The sequence below is a fragment of the Larus michahellis genome, chromosome 13, assembly GCF_964199755.1.
Source record: "Larus michahellis chromosome 13, bLarMic1.1, whole genome shotgun sequence".
Classification (NCBI taxonomy): Eukaryota; Metazoa; Chordata; class Aves; order Charadriiformes; family Laridae; genus Larus; species Larus michahellis.
The window spans coordinates 11205535-11225777 of NC_133908.1; the positions used below are offsets into that span (position 1 = coordinate 11205535).

The window sequence follows — 20243 nt, forward strand, 5'->3', positions numbered from 1 at the left end:
TAGGATGTGGATACCTGGACACGAAATAAGCATTATGTCGGTTCTTCCTGCCCTTCAAGGCCATGGAAAAGCTGGGAGAGGAATCACCTACATTGAACACCAGGGCTCCACAGTTAGGTAGAACAAGATCAAGCAGGAAGAGGGAAATTTAGGGTGAATAAATGGTAAAACTGTTATAGGAAGAGTAAGTTTTGCGCCCTTTGCTTGAGCTATTTCAACTTTCCCTGGGCATATGTGACAGAGCAGGATTTACATGTCTGAAACCTCAGCCTCCTCACCACAGGGAGCTAGGCTGAATCCCACAGGCAAGGGAGGAAGAGACCAAAAACATTCCCTCTGGATGGGAAAGGGGAATTAGGGACCAAGTAAATGGATAAGGAAGAGGAAGGAAACTCCAGATACATCATCATGACAGTTTGAGCATTTTATTACGATATATAAATTTTGTCTTCTTAAATTACTCTCTATGAGTTGAACAGGAAGGGATTATTGTGGAGGGGGGGAATATACAAAAATAAAAGGATATTGTGAACTACTGCACCACCACATATACAACAGTAAGGTACTTTACAAGCACTTAGAGAATCAGACTTACAAAAATAAAAATATGACACATCCTTATGCATTTCCACCAGTAATATGTTCTTTTCTTCATTCTCTAACCTTCAAACACCTCTCAGCCCCATCTTCAGGTCACAATTCATATGGTAGGATACTTTGCTCATTTGGATGGCCATCACAGTATCTGAAAAGAAATTAGTGCCTCCCAAGACTTATAACATACAACAGTTATCGGAGACCTTTAGGGGAGATGTCCAGAACAGATCAATTTGTGACTGATGGGGTGATCCTCAGGGAGCAGAGTTTATCTGGCAGTAGAAATGTGAATATCTCACAATAAGATCCATCGTTCCCCTATAAAGTGTTCCCCCACCTCCACACAGGGACAGCTCTGTCTATCTGTGCTGGATACACAGAGTCCCCGCAAGCCTGGAGAATGCTGACACTCACAGACTTCAGTAACTGTGACAGGATGGGTCTGATTTGTTTCAGCTCTAAAGAAGGCAAGGATGCTCTTCCCTGCAGGAAAAAAGGCAGGTCAAAACTACAATGGCTAAGTATCCTAGCTCACAGTGTTCATGCACAGAACCATTCGCCTCTAGATCAGATTCACGCAGCCTTTAGTCCTCGGTTTGCTCTACAAAGTCTTTTGCCCATTAACCTTCTAGTGACCTTTCCCATTTTTTTTAAGACACACTCAACATAAATAGTAAATAGCATTCACTTCTCTGACCAGCAGCTCACTCAAACACTGCTATCAACACCCAAACCTCATTCCATCATTCCCAGAAAGTATGCACCTAGGGTGCAAATCTGTCTGTATTTCACATTAAGAAAAGTAGAGCCAGCTTAGGAAAAAATAAAAAAGAAAAAAGAAAAAATTAAAGATGAAAGAAGCAGTGAACTGGTTTGGTCAAAGTTCGTCTCTGCGTTTTGTGCAAAGTATTCTGTAGATTCCGAAAGGTCAGTATTTCGTTTGGGTTCCCTCTTTCTGGCCCCAAATGCAATGACAGCAATGCAGGCAGACCAGACACAAGCATGCTCTCTTGCATTCAGGGGCAAAACAATCACAGGAATGAAGAGGATGAAGGGCAAACCCCGCACCTTTGAGATCGATTTTCCACATTGAAAAAAAACCTTCCCCTCCCCAAAACAGATGCCTTCTCAGAAAGTTTCTGATCTCAAAAATAACTATTGACAGAAAATAATTCCTGAAGGCAGAGTCTGACTCTACCTATCAGGCTTACAGGACTGTGGGCAACAGGTACTTTAGTATCCCGGGGAGAAAATGTGTAGCCACAGTCCCAGCTGCTCAAGGAAACTCACCTTTCTAAGCAGCATTTCCATGGTCTAAATTTGTCATTTGTGTCTTTGAGAAAATATGCAGGAGCAAGGATCTGTTGTTTGAGAAGAACGATGCTCCATTTAAAAGAAAAACACCTCTCTAGCGGGACTAATCATTCCTTTTAGATATACAAACATATTACAGGTAAGGCACTTCTTGGCTGCTGGGAGCAATTCTTAATTGGCAACACACAAACATAAAATTCAGCTTCTGGTGTTTCAGTAAAACAAAAAAAGTCATTGCTTTTCCCAGTCGTGAGCAAGGTGAGCTTTAGCTCTTCTACCACCACCTAACCCAGCCACAGGGATAGGAGCAAGAGAGTGGGCAGGCAGGGTGGGATCTGCGCCCACATGAGCGTGAAGACCTGACGGTCTATGATTTTCTTGTCCTCAGGAAAAACAAAGTCCCTTTCCAAGGCCAGCTTTCACTGAGAAGAAAAGCAGCTTGTGATGGGCCCATGGGAGACACCATGTAAGAAGGTATTTTTCAAAAATTTCTACATGGCTTAGGCACTTGCCAATGTCACAGCTTGGATGTGGTCCAGGGTGGTAGCCCACCATGGCCTGTCCATGGCTCCACAGCTCAAAGTGTGTTCAGCAGCCTAGAAATGCAAGCTGACGGCTGGCTTTTTTTTCTTGACATGGCAAAACCAGAAAAGCTGCTTAAGCTCAAAGAGGCAGGAGCACGTTAGGTCATTTCTAGTCTATTTGCAAAGAAAACAAAGCGCAAAGCTTCAAAGAGGCCTGGCCTGGACATGCAGGGACATTGCAGTGCCAAGGATGCAGCCCTCCATTGCACCCTCCCAGGGGTCACATCTCCACCTGTGAGACTTTGCCTTAGCAGCCCCTGTCCCTGCGAGGTCAAAGACCAGGCTGTGGTTCAGGTCTCTCCACTGGATTTGTATTTGCACACTAGTTTTTCGGGGGAGGGTTGAATTTTTTTTCTGTTGCGGCAACTATTTAGGAAGCAGAACTAACAGTGGACAAAGTGGGCAGAAGCCTGCAGCTGGGGAAAACCTGTTCTGCTCAAAGACCAGCATGATCAAAACCTGCAGCTTTGTGCTTGGAGCAGGGGAATAATCCAACTGTTAACAGGAAAAAAGCCTGATGTATGGTCAGAATAGGAAGGCTCTGGCATCCCTTCAGCTTGGAGGTCAGCCTGCTTCATGCTTGCTCAGTGAAGGTGCCTGCAATCTAATCTGTCATCATGCAGGGATCTCCTGGGTAGGAATATTGTCCCTGCTTTTGAACCTGGATTACACTGTTGCTCAGCTTGGAAATCTAACCCCTTTGCTACAGACTCTTTCAGGAGCATGGAAACAGCCCTCCGGAGCCTTCACGATGTCCCCACGAAGGCAGATGAGTATTTCCACTGGTCACAAGGCTTGCTTACCAGCACATGGCAAAACAAGACGGACCTCAAGACGAGCTAGCAAGCAACTGCATCACCAGCCTGCACTGCACTGGGACCACATTCATCTTAGCTTCAGCCGCCCTGCTGTCTAAGCTAACTCCGCAGCACTGATCTTTGCTGGAGCTCTGGGGAGAAGAGTTGCTTCAGGCGTAATAATCCCTTTGGAGGCAGATGTTGCTTTTCCAAGCTTTGATGCTGACAGTCAGTGACAGCACAATCTGAGCAATAACAAATATAATCCTTGTTTCTGTGTTGCTGAAAAGAATTCAACAGTAGGTGGAAGCCTTGGAAATCCTTTGAGAGATTTCTCCCTACCAAGTCCTAACTCCCATATAGAGAGGCAGCGTTCATCACTGCCATAGCACACATCTTTCAGTACTCATGATGCTTCAGCTGTCAGGATTTAAATTTGTATATAAAGATCCTGTATTTACCTCTGGCGGAACATTTGTGCTTCATTTTAAACAAGAGAACTCTGTTTCATAAAGGTCACAGTTCTGGTCATATTTACCAATTGCCTTTTGAAACTGATGGAAAAAGTATCTTTATAAGCTACTATTTAATTATTTTTTTTTAAGTTTGACAGGGTTTTTTTTTAATCTCTGTGGGTTTGTGCGTCAACTGTTCTGGGCAACCATCTATGTCTTGTTGACATTGTTAATAGGTTTTCTGACTTGGCTGCTCAGTTGTGTTCTGAAATAACTCGATCAGACTCACAGCAAGTCAGGAACAAAATGGAAAGTTTAGAAGAGGGAAAGCTGGAAATTAATTTCCAAAGCTGTGTGGTTATTTTCTAAGTCCAGGCTCTTCTGAGTAGCATGCAAAAATTCTTGGTAAGATTTTTGGAGACAATTCCATGCCATTTTCAAAGGTTACATGTTTGTAGGAATCCAGGCTCTCGCGCATTTTCAGCAAGCTACTAAAGTGAAGAAATACAAGGAGATGTGACTCATGAGCGGGGAATGGTATACCTTAGGATGGCTGCAGTGACTCCTGCTCTATGTTTCTTGATCCTATTGAAAGACAGCTCAGCTGTTTGTGAAGTACCTGTTGAATTGCTACACCCTAGCTGATTAAGGAAAACCTGCATGGATTTGGGCTCTTCAATACTTCAAGCTCTACACTGAGAAAGTTTGGCTGCTCCTCCACAGTCAGCAAAGCTGTCCATGGCACAGGTATGGAAACTATTGAGAGGGTGAGCAACATTGCTCATGAGTTTCTGCACTGGCTTCTTTGAAGCTAGACAGCATCTCCCTGTACTACACTCCTCCCTGCAATACAGCCATGCCCTGAAACTCAAAAGGGTTGCAATCCTGTAAAGATCCCTGTAAATTGCGTGTTTGAAACATGAACAGCATGGCACACTTAAACTGATGATACTTTTGGAAAAGGGCACTGGTCTCCTAAATCACTTGGACACTTTGAGAAAATAGCCCATCAGAATTCAGATTCTTCAATCTCCCCTACATGCTCTTGGCTGGGCTCACAGAAGAGGTGGCGATGCATCGGGGTAGGCCTTTCTCCCGTCTCCTGGTTGTGCTGTGCCTTACTACGGTATATAAACATCTACCTGCTAGCAAGAGCACCGTGCGTCTGCTTTCTTCCTCTTTTTCTTGCAGACAGTCCCCACTCCTCCCAGTAAGTTAGGCCTGAGGTTACTGCTGTAGTGTAATATGGCAGCTATCTCCCAGATGAGCTGTTGGAGCAAGCTGTAATGTATTGATACAAATAACCACCTCCTCTGCATTTAAACTATAAGAGACCTGGCTTAGTGTACGCTGGGCAGACTGGATGCTGACTCTGCAGTTGGTCTTCCCCTTTGGAGAGATCAAAATAGCTCTGAAGGTTACAGTAAGTCTCACCTATGTGCTAGACGAGACCTACAGAGCTCACAAGGCAGCACTCTGCTATGGATAATAGGGTCCTTTGTCATCTTGATTTAATCTAAATACAAGTCAAAAATAGATATGCTTGGAAAAAAAACAAAAATAAAATCCAGACCATGAATGCCAGGAACGTCGCAAAATACAAGCCAGCCTCTCACTGATCAAAACCATCCCATGCCCTGCAAGCCTTCTCCCAGCCAGTTCAGCCTCACCCAAGACGATGTGTTTTCCAGCCAATAATATTCAGTCGCCATCAATGAAGGCCCAGCCAGAGGCCCAGCAAAGGCCACAGCCTCCTTGAGGTCACAAGGTTGCCAGCCGCAGGGCGGATCAGAGGGTCTCGCTGTAGATGACGCACGGGCTGGTTTCCTCACAGAGTTCCAGCTGCACACTGGAAGCAAACCAACGCTTGGCACAACCCAAGCTGTAGTTGAGGGTGGTCCGGTAAATGTTCTTGGCACGCTTAGGAAAAATGATGGTCGTGCTCTGAAACCTCAGTGGCTTCTGGCGGGGCTCAAAGATCAGCTGGGACTTGTAGTTCCGCCAGGTGCAATTGGGAGCAGCAATGACTGTCTCGCTGTAGGTGGTGACGGTGGGGATGGGGCCATAGAAGATGTCATCCCGATAATGCTTCTCAGAGTCGTACTTCACCTCAGAATTGCACCTACAAAGGACAGCAAGGTATCAGGAACACAGCCCAGGCAGCAAAAGAGAGAAGACAGACAGGACCCTTCTCTAACCCTTTGGAGCTGGCAACTTTTATGACCTTTTACTGCACAGACACTGGGGCAGCTGCCAACCCTACAACCCAAAGCGGAGCGCCAAGAGGACTCCTTCCTGCTGGTGAATCTTGGTGGAATCCCACCCTGCTCTGAATCCATCTCAGCATTTCTGCAGTGCATGTGCACAGAGGGCCAAGCCTGCCTGGTCATGCCTGGGCAGAAAAGACCTTGTTACACAGGCTCCAAGCAACCTGCTTCTTCCTCTGTGCTCCTCCATGGGCCCCACCAGGGCCCCACCGGACCCTGAGAGCTACACTGGAGGCAAACACCCTGCTAGCAAAGGACATCAAGAGGCGGTGAAACCCCTCAGGTGGGGTAGGTCAGAGGCTGAGGAATGGACATTCACCCATGGACTGTGCAGGAAAAGCTTGAAATCACAGGAAAATGCTTGATACAGCATTTTCCTGAGCATTTTTAACAAGCACAGCCATGCAGCATCAACTTGAAATGCTGAGGGCCCCTGTGAAACAAAGGTCCCTTGATCATTGACTCACGGTAGGTCTCACCACACTCCCTACTGCTAGTGCTAGGCTTGGGGGTGTGACCGCCCCAGTGCCCAGGCTGAATAGATGCTGCTGGTGGGTCATGGCCACGGGATGTCCCTTTGGGGTGAGGGAGAACCTGCTTCTCAACACAGCGTGCCTCCTGCTGCTTTCACAGGTCCTGCTGTCCGTGCAAGCTCTGACTTGGCAGGAAAATAACATACATAAGATTTCCATAGATGGCAGTAGCATGGTGTAATGGACACTTGTTGAGCTGTCAAGGCTGTGCGTTTGTCCTTTTTTCTTTATTATTGCCTAGCCATCAAAACACAAAGATGCCCAAGCTAGTTAAAATCAGAGTTCTGGGAGATGAGGGGTGAGGTTGCTTGCTGGGACCTACAGAAAATCCAAGCTATGGTCAAACAGCATGTAAAGCAAAGGGATGCTGTGGGCTATGATTGTCCAATATCCAAGCCACTGGTCTCAAAGGAAGTGGCGATGTTAACACCTATGTTAACACTCTGCTGGCCTCCAGAAGGGATGTATGGAAACCAGGCCACATAAAGGACTTTTCCTAGAATCCCTGGCCATGGGGAGCAGCACTTGTTTTCTCTGCTCCCCAAACGCTCCTCTGGCAATCAGCAGCCAAGGAATGTGCAGCTCCACGTAAAAAAGATTAAAAGCTGGGTGTGTGCTTGTCATTACCTCCACCCGGAGGGGTTTTGACTGATTGTGCACTGCATGTAATCTGAGCTGCTGTAATGTATTTTGCACAGCTAGGGTGTAAGCAAGTCATTCAGCACACATAAAACAAGACTCCGATGTAATCACCATAAAAACATGCCCGCTGGCAGTTCCTCAGCAAGCAGAGATTTACTGGGGTACATTTCCAGAGAGACGTTTGCATAGGTTGAGGGGAATGGGAACTGGGTTTACAGTCCTCCCACCACCCCTGCACCAAACTGTGTGTAACTGCTCCATGCTGTTTCCAGAATACATTCCACACCAGCAAAAGTGCGAAAGGAGAGACCAACGTTTATCCATTGGCTGCAGCACCAGCCTCACAGGAGGTCAGAACACCTCCATCACTGGCTTGAGGGACCATTTCCTCATCAGCAGGAACTCATTCTGTCTCTGTGGGCTGGTCTAATGTTGGTTTCTCTGCTGCAAGAGCTAACAAGAACAGGTGCCCATTATAAGGGGTTTGATTCATCTGAGGATACAAGTCGGCAGGAAACAGGGTGAAGACCATCAGGTTACTTAGTGAAGGACATCAAGCCTACAGATGGTAACGATTTTCTCTCATAGCCTTGGATTTGAGCTGGCCTTAGAAAGAAAGTCTTCTTCTCTTACAGCCTCCCTCCAGTTCTTGCCTCCTCCTCTGCTGCTGTCGGTGTCTTTAATTCTGGCATTACTCTTCCACCTGTCCCTCCCTTCCCATCAAAGTAACCACGACTCTCATTTGTAAACACATTTTAATTTTTTGCAGAAGGAAAAGCACCAGGAAAAAGACAGAAATCCCCACGTACCCACCCCATCCCATCTGTACCTGATTTCCTGCACGGGCTCAGGGCTGACCTCAATGCTTTCTCCAAAAAACACAGGGTACATTCGAGGCCTCATCTCTGGCATGGACGGGTTCAGGAGCAGGTAAGGCATCTGCAGGGAAGAAGAGCACAGCAAGTGTTGGGACACAACAGATGAGGCTGGCATGGTTCGTACTGTGGTGTGGGTGGCAGCTGAGCAGCCAGCAGCAGCACGTTCAGTACTGGCAGGAGACACCAGTGCCTCCAACCTTGCTGAACTCTGTCTCCTGAGAGTCCCATGGGAGACACTGCAAGTGACAGGCTCTTTGGCAATGAGAATGGGTGACTGTGGCAGCATCTGTTTCATGCAATCTAAGCTCGCCTTGCTTGCACTCTCAGCATCATTCAGCTCCCCCTCGCAGTCCCTGTCTTTTCCAGGTTTGCAGCAGGGCCCCAGGTGAGCAGGGTGTTCGTCACACCAAGGAAGGCACTCGTCTCCATGCTCAAAGGGGAGGACCATTGTCAAGTTGCCAAAAAACAGCCTTAAGGTGCTTGGCAAAGAATGGGACCATTAACCCCCATCCTTGCACAGACAAGCCTTGTACAGGCCTTGCCTTTAAGATGCCTTGACTTCATGATCTGCCACCTGTGTCTTATATCAATTTGCAGGCTGACTTCCAGCTCCCAGGGCTGATGTGACGCAGCAGGCTGCCCTCCACCCACCAAGACCACCATCTCCACCACCCTCCGCCCAGCGCAGCACCCCAGGTAAGTGCTTCTGCCCAGACCTCCAGCACTCCATGCTGCAGTATCTGTTCACTGAAATTTAGCCCTTCCTTTACTCTTCCTCTCTTGCTTCTCATAGGAATTGCAATTGTTTGGGGGTTTTCTTTAGCCCTGATGTTGCCTTCAGTCTTCACTGTTAGGAATTAAGAAGTTTTACAAAGACTCAAGAACTGCTCTAAATCTGATGTAGCACAGAGATAGGGCCTAAGTCTGCTGACTTAAAGGATGCAGTTCTACTTAAGTGAGATGTGTATATATATATTTTTATATATATATATATATGCTGAAAATAATACATCCCTTGCAATGATCCAGTGGGGGAAGTGGTAGATTTGCTGTTGCTGAAGTCTCTGTGCCAAAAATGGCTGTCATGCTCCAAGGGACATTCTAGTTAACCACGCACGACTGAGCGTGGGGTGAGACACTGGGGCACCTTGTCGCCTCCACAATGCAGGAAACCAGTTTCAAGCCAGGACTTTTTAATGAATGGAGCTGCTCCAACTCCTGACACTGAAAACTGGATTTTTAAGACTAATTATACCCTAAGGTTACTTATTCTGACAGATTGTCACAGTCCAGCCTAGGGTCCTCTGCCCACCACAAAAATGAGTAATCCTTCTTCTCTATATTGGAGTGCTCTTAAAAATCAGTTCCTACATATAGGGATCCTTGTGTCTGGTGTCTGGACCAAGCCCAGCAGCTAATTAAGCCTAATCCTGCCCTCCTGGAAAAATGTCATTGCAGGTTTTGGTCCCTGCGAACACTTTTCTGTCGGTCGTGATTTATGACACACAGGGACACAGGATCTCTTTAAAGGAGATGCCTGGCAGCCTCTGTGCAGGACTGAAAGGTCTCTAGATGGCTGAAAAGTTCATGGAGTTTTTCCACTTTCCACCACGCGTAGGTTGTATGTGCTAGAATCACAAACGTATTTCATCTGTGTAAATCAGTAAGATCATCTCAGGACTCACAGAATCCACTGGCGGTAGCTGAGGATACAGCTCTTGTATTGCCGCTCCCTTCCACCTTCTCCAGCATCTTCTGGTTGGGTGGTACAGGGGGGAACACCGGAGCTGTGACCTGGTTCCTACTGGCAGTGCTGGGTAAGAGGTACTGCAGCTTGTGCCCTACCCTGTACAACATGCAGGTCCCCAAATGCTCGCCAGGTTATCCCTTAAGTTGCTGTTAACTGGCAAAGCTCTGTTGAGTCCACTCAAAGAGCATCAGTTCCCACTAGCTGAGGTCTGGTTTTCTCTAGTGCCTTGGGCTTTCTGCCTTAGACTAAGGCAAAAAATGTCATTGCTTCATCTGAATTAGACAAGCCCTTCAATTCCGTGTCCCAAAGCCACAAAGCTGTTTACTTGTTCAATACTGAAATATCCCTGCACTTTACTACTGTGTTAAAGTGTAAAGTAAAATGGCCAACCCCTCTTTTTGATTGAATACTTCTGTTCCATTGTCAAAAAGGACAATATTTGCATAGGTGGGGAAAAAAATGAATTTTTTTTTTAAAAAAAGAAGGTATGTTCACCCTCACTACCAAACACTGGCCAAAAGGCAAAGTTCATTCCTGGATTGCTTTCAACACTCTTGACAGGGGAGGGCAAGGGCAGCCTTTCTGGTCGTAAATAAAGCTCTGTGAGTTGTTTAGATCAGACAAGCCTTAATTCACAAGGGTGCAGATCTCCAGCTTTTAACAGTCCTCACATGTCCAGAGCTCTTTCTAAAGACATCTTGTACATGAGGAGAGGTTCACTTGGGTGCAGGAGTCAAACACCACGTGCACATGGCAAGCTCTGGGGGGGGTTCCCCCACAAAGAGATGCAGATTGCTTTAACTGGTGAGGGAAGACAGACTGGGGATACGTGGCCCTCCTTCAGGAGCCTGTTCTCTTTCTCTTTATACTCCTGTGGCCATACCTGACACTGGCAAAACTCCAGTTGAGAACCTGCCCTCTTTTTTACACTGTACCCACTTAAGGATAGGTCTTGTCCAAAAGGCCCCAAACAACTCTCCTCCTTCCTTTGAAAAGCTCAGCTCAGCTAAAGGTGTTTCCAATTTCCCAGATGAAACACTGAATTTGTAGAGGGCAGGAAGGTGGGCCTTGTCCTGCAACATGAAGAGCAGACCTAAAGGTATGAATACCTCTTACTGGAAAATATTTGAATGTCCTATTTTTACCATGAACCATGACTCTCAGCACAAAACAATGTTGACTTGTAAGTGGTTTGGGCTTTTATGTCCCATCGTGAGGAAATGCTGCTGACAAGGGTGCAAGTTTGCAACAGGCTCTGAAGGGAAAGACCCTGCCCTTGAACTACCACTGCCTCTTCCAGCACCACCCAGATTTTTTTCAGAGGGCATCCACCCAATTCCATGCCCAGGCAAACTCTCCTTCGTGTGATCCGACAGCCTAAGAAAGTGCATCTGGAGTGTTCTGCACACCCTGCTCTCTTCGTGCACTGCCTTTGGGGAGCCGATGCTCACCTTAGCTGGGGAGGGGCAAGAGTTCTCTTTGAGTGTAACCAGCAAGTTGGGGGTTTGCTGCTTCCCATAACAAGTAAAATAAGTCACAGCCACCAAAAACAGTTTCACAAACTGGTACCAATCCCCCAAAAAGTGGAGAGGCAGAACAGAATTGGGAAGGCTCTTCTGTCCCAGCTTTTAAACAACAGATGTTTTCAGGCCATGCTGCCAAAACTGATTGCAGAATTAGATAACCAGAAAAACGGTTGGGAGGCACTGGTCTGAGCCACACAGGCATCCCAATGTTGTCTTACTGTGAGTTTAGCCTATGGGACTATCTTCTTTGCTTCTACTGGCCAGGGACAAGTGAAGATTGGGTGATTTAAGCTGCTTTTAAGATTCAGATTAGCTTGCTAGAATGCTAAAAACCAAATTCAGACAGATGGTAACCATGAGCTTCTTTGCTAGATTAACGCAGGAGAAAACCAGATATCTTAACAGTTCCGCAAAGGGCAACTGTAAGGTGCAGTTTTAAAGAAGCAGTTTTAAAGAATCCATTTCAGTGCTTCCAGGCAAACAAACCTTCACACTTCTTGCTAACATACGCTGACACTAAGCGTGCTCTAAACGTCCCCAGAGATGAAGATGCAGGAGGCGAAGTCCTTCCTGTGACTTAGCAGGAACATTGCTGGGGCATCTGGCCCCCAGCGTTTGTACAGGATCAGGGTTCACAGCCCAATGTGTGCCGGGGGTGCTGCTCAGTCAGAGCGCGGGCACAGAGGCAAACGCCGTCTGTCGAAATCACAAGTCCCACAGCAGGGAACAGGAAACAAGAACATGCTGCAGAAACAACACCAGTGTGCATGGAGAAATGGAGGCTCTGTCATGCATGACTGAAATCAATCATAGTCAAAAAGTTGCCACTGAATTTGGTGAGTGCAGGATTAACGCTTTTCCAGGTTAGTTCTGGATGGAGTGGTGATGAGACTATTTTCATTGTGGGTTACAGTTTACCTTGCCCTGGACAGGGAAGGCTGACAAAAGGCATCTCATAATGCATTTCCCATGCTGTAAACGAGCATCAACTTCAGACCTGCAGGCCTCGCTTGATTAATTTAGAAAGCTGGAACAACTGCGGACATTGGGAAGCCAAAGCCAGCAACTTCTACCAGCCGTCAGAGACCATTACAGATTCACACTTATCTACCACAAGCAGTACAGTGAGCTGCTGCAGGTCAGAAACCTTGAAATCACCTGGAAGTCTGCACATGGAAAACGTAAATAACTTAGAATGCACCGTCTAAAAAGAGATCATCTGCAAGACCCTGCAGTCTGCTCACCAAACAAGCGACTGAATTGCTTGAACGCAATGAAAGGGTCACTGAACAGTAAGCACAGTTTTACACAGCAGCAACTGAAAGGCACTTCAGATGACATTTTGTTTCACCTCCAGTGATGTTCTGAAATACCTGTTCCTGCATCTCACCTGCAGTTGAGATGCAAGGAATAGGGGATATGAGCTTGCCAAAAGATTTGTCTTTGGGGCTGAAATGTTACACGCTTGGCACATATCAAAAGCTGTCTTTTTGGCAAGAGTTTAACACCAGCTCCTTCCAACCTGTTTTAAAGTGAAAACAAAACAAACATGTTCTGCCTGTCAAAAAAAATACTGACTCAATTATTTTTTCTTCTCCACAGGAATGGTTGAAAGAAGAGGAACACCAGACTGCTGAGCTCCCTTGAGAAAATGATGATCTTTGGCTTATTTCTAGCAATCACTCAGTGATCTACGGATGCTTCACAAGTAAGGTGAGTTTCATTATTGCCCTGCATCACAGATGGGCTGGCAGGGAGCAGAGCTTGTTGCGGACTACTGGGGGTCACTGATGGTGAAAAGGAGAAACCCATGTGTCTTTAGACCAGGCTGTCCACAAGTGATCCACAGCTGAGGTCTGTCTATCCAAAAAACAAACCCTAGGGTTGCTGTGCTGGAAGGCTACAGCTGGGACCTGATTAATCTGTCCCCAGTAACTGGAGCTGTGCTATTACTTATCAGATGCAGCCTTGCAAAAGCCACCACAACCCTGTCATCTTTATGCAGGGAGAGGAGGAATCTGGTAGTCCAGGAAGGTCAAGGAGGTGAAAGGGAAGATACTGGAGAGATCAAAAAGTGAGGCCCATGCGTACACAGTATGCCCTCAAAACAGAGCCAAAGTGAAAATTAAGCAGTAAATGTGCTATCATTTTTATTTCCTTTCCAGTACGTAATTTGTTTCAACCAGCAAAGGGTTACGGTATTATTAAAAAGTTGAAGTGCTTTCTTGTTTGGCTGCATTTTTCCCTCTGTCTTAACTCCAATGCCTTTCAGGCATGTAACAGCCTGGGCAGCTAAACTCTGCTTTTTTCAAGTAGCACATAGATAAACACAGATAAAATCAGTTACTGAACGGAATTCAATCTACAGCTAAGCAACAGCACTTCCTTTATGGTGGCATAAGAATTTAGGGGGCTTTCGCTTTAGGACAGACACACATCCTTCAGCTCCGTGTCACTGCTTCGTACCTGCCGCGAGGGCATTCTCAGTGAGTGGTTCCGGGCAGTACTTAGACCACAGAGTTCTGAACAACAGCAAAAATAATATAGTGGGCAGAATAATGCTATTTTACTTCGATTCTGTGGGTTAAGATACTTTTTATTTGGAGTAACTTACAAGAACAGAAACAGAGTTATCAAGTCGTAAACAAAGATGAGGGAAAAAGTGCCATGAAACTGGCATGAAATATACTGACTGTTCTTTAGCTTCCAAGTTCCAGGCAGCAAAGCAACAAAAAGGAAAGGAAATTAACGTGACTTGAAATAAATAAACCACCCCAAAACCTTCTCCCCAAAGAGCAAGAGGACCAGAACTGACCAACTCCTTTTGCTATGCTCATTAGGTGGACGGTACTAAGATGTGGCATTAGATCTCTAGGGACTACAAGGGGAAATGGTTTTCCAAGCGTGAGGGCTACAAACAGGATACAGCTTCCCAAATTCCCAGCTCCTAACTTAGCTAGGGCATAAGCAAATCTCTAACCACACTTTCCCACTACGGTAACATGTCAGGTCCATGAAAACGTCACTTTACTCAGCTGTTATTTACAGCTATAATGAAAGATCTGGCTGAGTTATTTGACACACATCTACGTTCTCCGCTCTAGCAGTATTTGTTTAACAGACCATTTGTTTTCCCATTATCTTCATGTATTGCACATTACGAGTACTTTATACTAGAGCCGGATGAGATTTTATTTGAAGGTGATAACAGTAAATGCAGACCTCAGGTATAAAGTAGGGCTTTATTATTGCAAAGAATTACATCCTTCCTGCCTATCTCCCTCTTCTATTTCAAGTGGGAAATGTGTGCTGCTTTGCTTATTGTCCACTGAGTTACATGGGGCCGCGATGGAAATTAAACAGTTAGAAGACACCACCCTAGATGCAGCCGTATTTTTCAGAGCAGATGATGAGACCGCTATGACTGTTTCCCTGACCTGCCCAGACGGGACTTCTGTCACGGTTTGCAAATTAGGTGAAGACCAGAGCCATTCCCCCTCCTTCGGTGCTGGCGTTGAACCAAGGAGGAAGAGGTGCGAGCACATGTTGAGAACTGGATGGGGCTGAGGGACAGGGGACATCCAGGTGGGGTTACCCTTTCCCAGGCACGAAACTGAAACCACCATCAACCCCTGCTGGGGGAATTCCTGCAGGATCCTACCCGGTGGGAGTGGTTCAGAAGTGAGTCAGGATGCCGGGCTGCAAATGCCAAGCCTGGAGGCAAGCCCTGCTGCTGTGCCGGATGGGTGTCTCGCTCCCCTCACAAGCCTGGGGCTTTCCCCAGAGCTGCTGGGACACACGTGGGCTTGGAGAGACATGTCACCTGCTTCGTGTGTGGGCTGCAGGCTGGCTCATGTTGGGAGTGCTGGGCCTTTCTGTCACGTGGGCTTCTGCTGTAGGTGTTGGCAGGTCTGGAAGTGACATATTGCCTGGAAACCCTTTGATGCTCATGTTCCCCACCCAGTCCCCACTAAGTCCCTCTTCCTGGAGCACTTTCAGTGAAGGATGAGATGCTGGCTCTGTGGTCCAAGGTCTCTTCAAAATGTAGCATGTCAGTAAGAGGTGTTTTGGTTTTTTGTTTTTTAATATCAGCCAAAAATCCAACAGGGCTGGGACACATGCTGACCTAGACCCCATTGGTGGGACCATCCCTGTGAAAGCTGTGCCAAGGGGCAAGGTATCCTCCTCTTCTACACTTGAGATGAAGATGGAATCTCCTCCCACCATGCGAGACTGATTCTGGCACCACACTGTTGTCTGACACTGTCTGCACTGTTGGCTCCTGAATGTAAGTAGAAATTCCCTACATGGGGCATTCATCTGATGGCTGATCCACTAGGATATAGTCCTACAGAAGTCAGTGCTCAGTGAGGCAGACTGAATGCACAAATACTTAAGTCTTTCAAATAAAAAGGAACTTGCTGCAGTGGCAACAGTGCTGGGAAGGGACAAGAAGTCTGCTGCTTCAAGAAGGCACGACTGATAGTTCTGCAGATGAATGTGATCCTGATGTCCCCTGATATCCATTAGGGTTATGCTATTGAATGCAAAATGTTTATTTCAGCACAGTCCAAAAGCAGTTCTTCTAGCCTAAAACTCTATCCCAGGGCAACAACAACAGGGAAAACTCTAAGCAGATCTGGCTACTTTGATGTCATTTCATTCCCTACTCTTCCAGCAACTTCTTCTTTGTGTATATTATTAGATATTTATTTCACTGTATTTACATTCCTTTTGGCCCAGCATTACATGCAAAGCCCAGAGAATTCAGTAACCCAAGTCCTAAGAATCAATTTAATCACGTTTCAGATTTAAAAGGCAGAACTAGGTAAAAGTCACCTTCTATTTTCATTAGGATATTTGCATTTAAGCACAAAACAATTGACAAATTCCCTACATGGACTTTATTTGAAGAAATAAAAACCCATTTCTCCTGCACTGCAAGTAAAAAGCAAAAAAAAAAAAAGGTCCCTAAATGGTGTTGAACTTGTGGTATTTATGACTCTGGCCCTAAATTGCCTTTCATATTTTCTTGGATCCCAAAGCTGTAGCCAAATTGGCTGGTTAAATGTGAATAAATGGTGTATTGTCTTTGAAACAAAGTCGTGCTTATTAAAGAGAAGAGAGTTTACTTTTTCAGAGTCACAGTTAATAACACAAAGCGGAGAGAGCGCAGATTTTACACACAAGAAAGTCTTCGATAAGGGCATGCAGTCTCATTTTAGGCTGTATGAGAAGAGCTGTCCTAGAGCAGAAAAATTCTTCAATGTATTTGTGAAGGGGGAGCAAAATAGCTGACTGCAAAAGAACGCTACTGGGTTCAGGCTGGTGGTTTTGATAGCTCTGCAGCAAGGAATAGTATGAAATACTTCCCACAGATCTGGAATGTTGTTTTCTTCACCTGACAGCAATTTATTGTAACCGTACATACAAGAATTTTGGCTGTTACTGACTGAGTTTATATATGGTTTTATAGTATTATAACACAAAGACTGCAGGCTGCATTCCTGGCCCTGTCACGTTTATAAGCAAAACAAACACTAATATAACAGGCGATTTAAAAAAGCATGCCTTGGTGTGCAAATAGCTGCAATTATTGATTTGCCAATTCTGTATGCTCTGATGAACAGCAGAGTAGTAGAGTTAAACAGAAGCACATTCATGGATTGCGTAATTGCTCATAGATCTACAAGTCCTTGTTAAATGGCAAGATTAAAGCTAATTAGACACTGAAATTTAGAAGTATGAAGGAAGTAATGCTCTCCATATTTTTCCCTGCTTTCTTAATAACAGCTGCAAGTACAGTATGTGCAGGGTGAAATGAGAAGAAGTGAAACTCTTTGTACAAATAGAGTGAAAGTTCCTATCTACTTCATTATTTTGCAGTGGACCGAACAGCCAGAGTTGACAACACAGCCCTGCACCACTCCAAATAATAGTCAAATTGGTTTTAGTGTTAGTATGTCTGCAATCTCCTGTACCTGCTAAGGGCAGGAAATATCCACAGTGTATGAAACGCATACTCTAACAGAAAGGAGCCCAGGGCTACCCATGCTGTTGCAACGTCATATAAAATTGGGAAATATCTACAGTGTGAGTTCCTCTGAAATGTATAAAACGAACATTTATGATCAAAATTAAAAAATAACTGGAAAACTTAATTTTGCCTTACACAGACCACAGGAATAACTTTTTTTTCCATAGGAGTCGAGCACTGAAACTCTCAGTCCTAACAGACCGAGAGCTGAAATAGGTTTTTCCTCATGCTCTTTCATCTTTGATATCTAAGGGCCTTCTTGGGAGGAGTAGTGGCCAACTGTCATATTACTGGAATGGAGGCTGTCATTTTCCCATTACAGAGCTTTACAGACACCTCCACCCCAGCTGTTTTCTGGTCCTGCAAGCCTTCATTCATGTTCCTCCCACATTTAATTTTACAAATACATAGCCACAGCCTGATCCTGCCAAATCAGAGGCACACGGGTAACTCTTTGTACATAAACAGTCCCATCAAGATGGCATCTGCATGCCCAGGCATCTGCAGGTAAGGTTCCATATTTGGGACTGCAGCATTAGTGGGTTTGCAATTTGATTTTCATAATTAACACCTCACACCCTACCCACCGTAGTCCGGTGAGAAGGAGTCATTGTTCATGGGAAAGGTTTTGGCATGTTTGGGAGTAAAAGGCAGTTTTCAATAGTATGCTAAAATAGCCTTAGAACTTCAGAAAGTAATGAGGGTGTGAGAAGTCATTGCAAAATGTCTCTATTGGGAAGAAGTCTTCGAATTGTCACTAATCCACAGTTAGATAACTTTTTCCCATGGAAAGATTTGTGCTGCAGTTTTTATTCCATATAGAAGCCGGTTACCTGTGTTGAATACACCTACAACTGTCTTTATATATGTTAAAAAAAAAATAATTTAAAGATCCCTGGGGAAGAACTTTCATCATCTTTTACAAACCTCCACCACCATTACTTATGCTCTGAACTTTGTATTTTAAGAACTTTTTATAGCTAAGGGATAGAAATAAACAAATAAAGCAGAATAATAGTCACAATAAATCTACCCCAATCCCACTCCACAGTCAACTGCTTCACTGGCACCGCGTCAGGCTAACCAAAATCTATAGTTCCGCTGCCAGCCGTCTGCGCTTACAAACCACTAACCCTGCCCGGCTCGTCCACGCAGCAGAGAAACCTTCCACGCAGACCCACACCACAAAACCCCGCTCCAGCAAAGGGCAGCAGGACACAACCCTCCCCAGACCACATCTCCACACCAACTCCCCAGACAGACATCCGTACCCTGCCCTGAATTAACGGACAGTTTTGTCTTTCTTTCAGGAAATGTGGCTCCACGCTCCTGACAAAACGAATGTGGGATGCTGGAGCGTAGGGACGACTGGGAGATGGGCTCCCCTGCCTCGGTCCAGATGGATGCAGCACCAACCTGTATCTACCAGGCAGGACAGTTTAACTGAGAAGCAATTACACTTTTCTGTTCTTAAGGCAGGCAGGGAAGCCTGTTTCAGACCTGGCTTTCGCTCCCATGCCATTAATAGAGTTTACCCAGTCAAACTGCTAACACCTCTGTAAGCACAGCCAAAAACCCTCTGCCAGCACCAGGCCAACCCCCTGCCTGGGCACACCAGTGGCAGTGCCAACGCCGGACTGCGGCCACCATGGGGCACAAGGAGCCCAGGAGAGCCCTCATTCACCAGTGCGGGTGGCCGGGCACCAAGGGGGACACCCAGCCCAGGGGTGCCCCAATCAGCAGACACAGGCCCTTTCCTGACACCTATGCCGGGGCTTGGCCGGCCCTTCTCCCTCCCGGGGCTGGAGAGGGCAGAGCCCAGCGCCCAGTTTGGCTCTTACCACTTTGCCGTCCTTGGCCTCTCGCCGGTGCCCCGGGGCCGGGGGGTCCGCACCACCGCTGCCCCCAGCTCGGCCCTCGCTGGGTGAGAGGGAGTAGAAAGGGGGGCTGGGGCTGGGGGGCAGCCCTGAGTCCGGGCTGTCCAGCAAGCCTTCCCGGCTCTTCTCCTTCAGGCTCTCGTCCATCCCTTGCAGCTGTAGGTGACCTACCATGTCTGGGGGGCAGCGAGGGGGCCGCAGCGGGAGAAAATCCTCCAGCGCCACCCGCCGCGGAGGGAGGGATGGGGAAAGGAGCCCAGAGGGGCCCCCCTGAGTCCCGATCGCCGCCACCAGCCTGCCGGAGCCCGGGCTGAGCCAGCTGCGGAGGGCAGCGCCAGCACCGGCCGGACCGGGCTGCCCCGGCCGCCTTCCCTCCACCCGGCCCCTGCGCCCTGCCCGCCCCCCGCCCGTCAGGCGGCCCCCGGGGAAGGGAAGAAATGCCCGATCCCCCCGCCCCGGCCCCGGCCCCGCGGGGAATGCGGCCGTTTGCGCGCCGCGGAGCCCCGGGGCGGCCCTGCCGGCAGGGAGCGCTGGGCGCGGCGGGGGACGGGACGGAGCCGCACGGGCCGTGCTCGTCCACAGGCTGCCGCCGTCCGCCCGCCCGCCGCCTCCCGGCGGCCCATTTATCCGGAGAGGGTGGGAGGGGAGCCGGGGAGCTCCCTCCCCTTCCCCCGGCCCCCCAGCTCTGCTCCGGCCGTATGCTTGCAGGCACTTCCCAAGCAGGGAGCGCGTTTGGCGCCGCCCGCCCGCCCTCTCCCCCCTGGGCGTCGCCCCCCGAGGAGACCTGAGGCAACCCCCGCACACGGCGGTGCCCCCGGCCTTCGGGAGAGGGGCCTCCCCACCCGCCATCACGGAGCTGCGGTTCCCTCCGCTGATTTCCCTCCCTTCGCTCTGAGTTTTCCCTCACTTCTGACTAATTTTTCCCTCAGTTCTGTCTGATTTTTCCCTCAGTTCTGATATTCGTCCCTCTTTCATCCCCACGCTCC

General features: G+C 47.3%; 1 protein-coding gene across 1 annotated transcript; it reads right to left on the reverse strand.

The window, feature by feature from the left end:
* Positions 1-5407: 5407 nt before the first annotated feature.
* On the reverse strand, positions 5408-19560 carry RFLNA (refilin A). The gene is made up of 3 exons (XM_074606882.1): positions 19222-19560; positions 8019-8128; positions 5408-5869 (listed from the first exon to the last, which is right to left on the reverse strand). Exons 1-3 carry the CDS (start codon positions 19429-19431, stop codon positions 5536-5538), a joined length of 654 nt encoding a protein of 217 aa, XP_074462983.1. The 5' UTR covers positions 19432-19560; the 3' UTR covers positions 5408-5535.
* Positions 19561-20243: the final 683 nt, after the last annotated feature.

Coding starts and splice junctions, on each gene's coding strand:
- RFLNA (XM_074606882.1), bottom strand. CDS start 19,431: ATGGTAGGTCACCTACAGCTGCAAGGGATGGACGAGAGCCTGAAGGAG. Junction 8,129..19,221: donor AGGCCAAGGACGGCAAAGTG/GTAAGAGCCAAA, acceptor TCTTCCCTGCAG/ATGCCTTACCTGCTCCTGAA. Junction 5,870..8,018: donor GAGCCCGTGCAGGAAATCAG/GTACAGATGGGA, acceptor TGTCCTTTGTAG/GTGCAATTCTGAGGTGAAGT.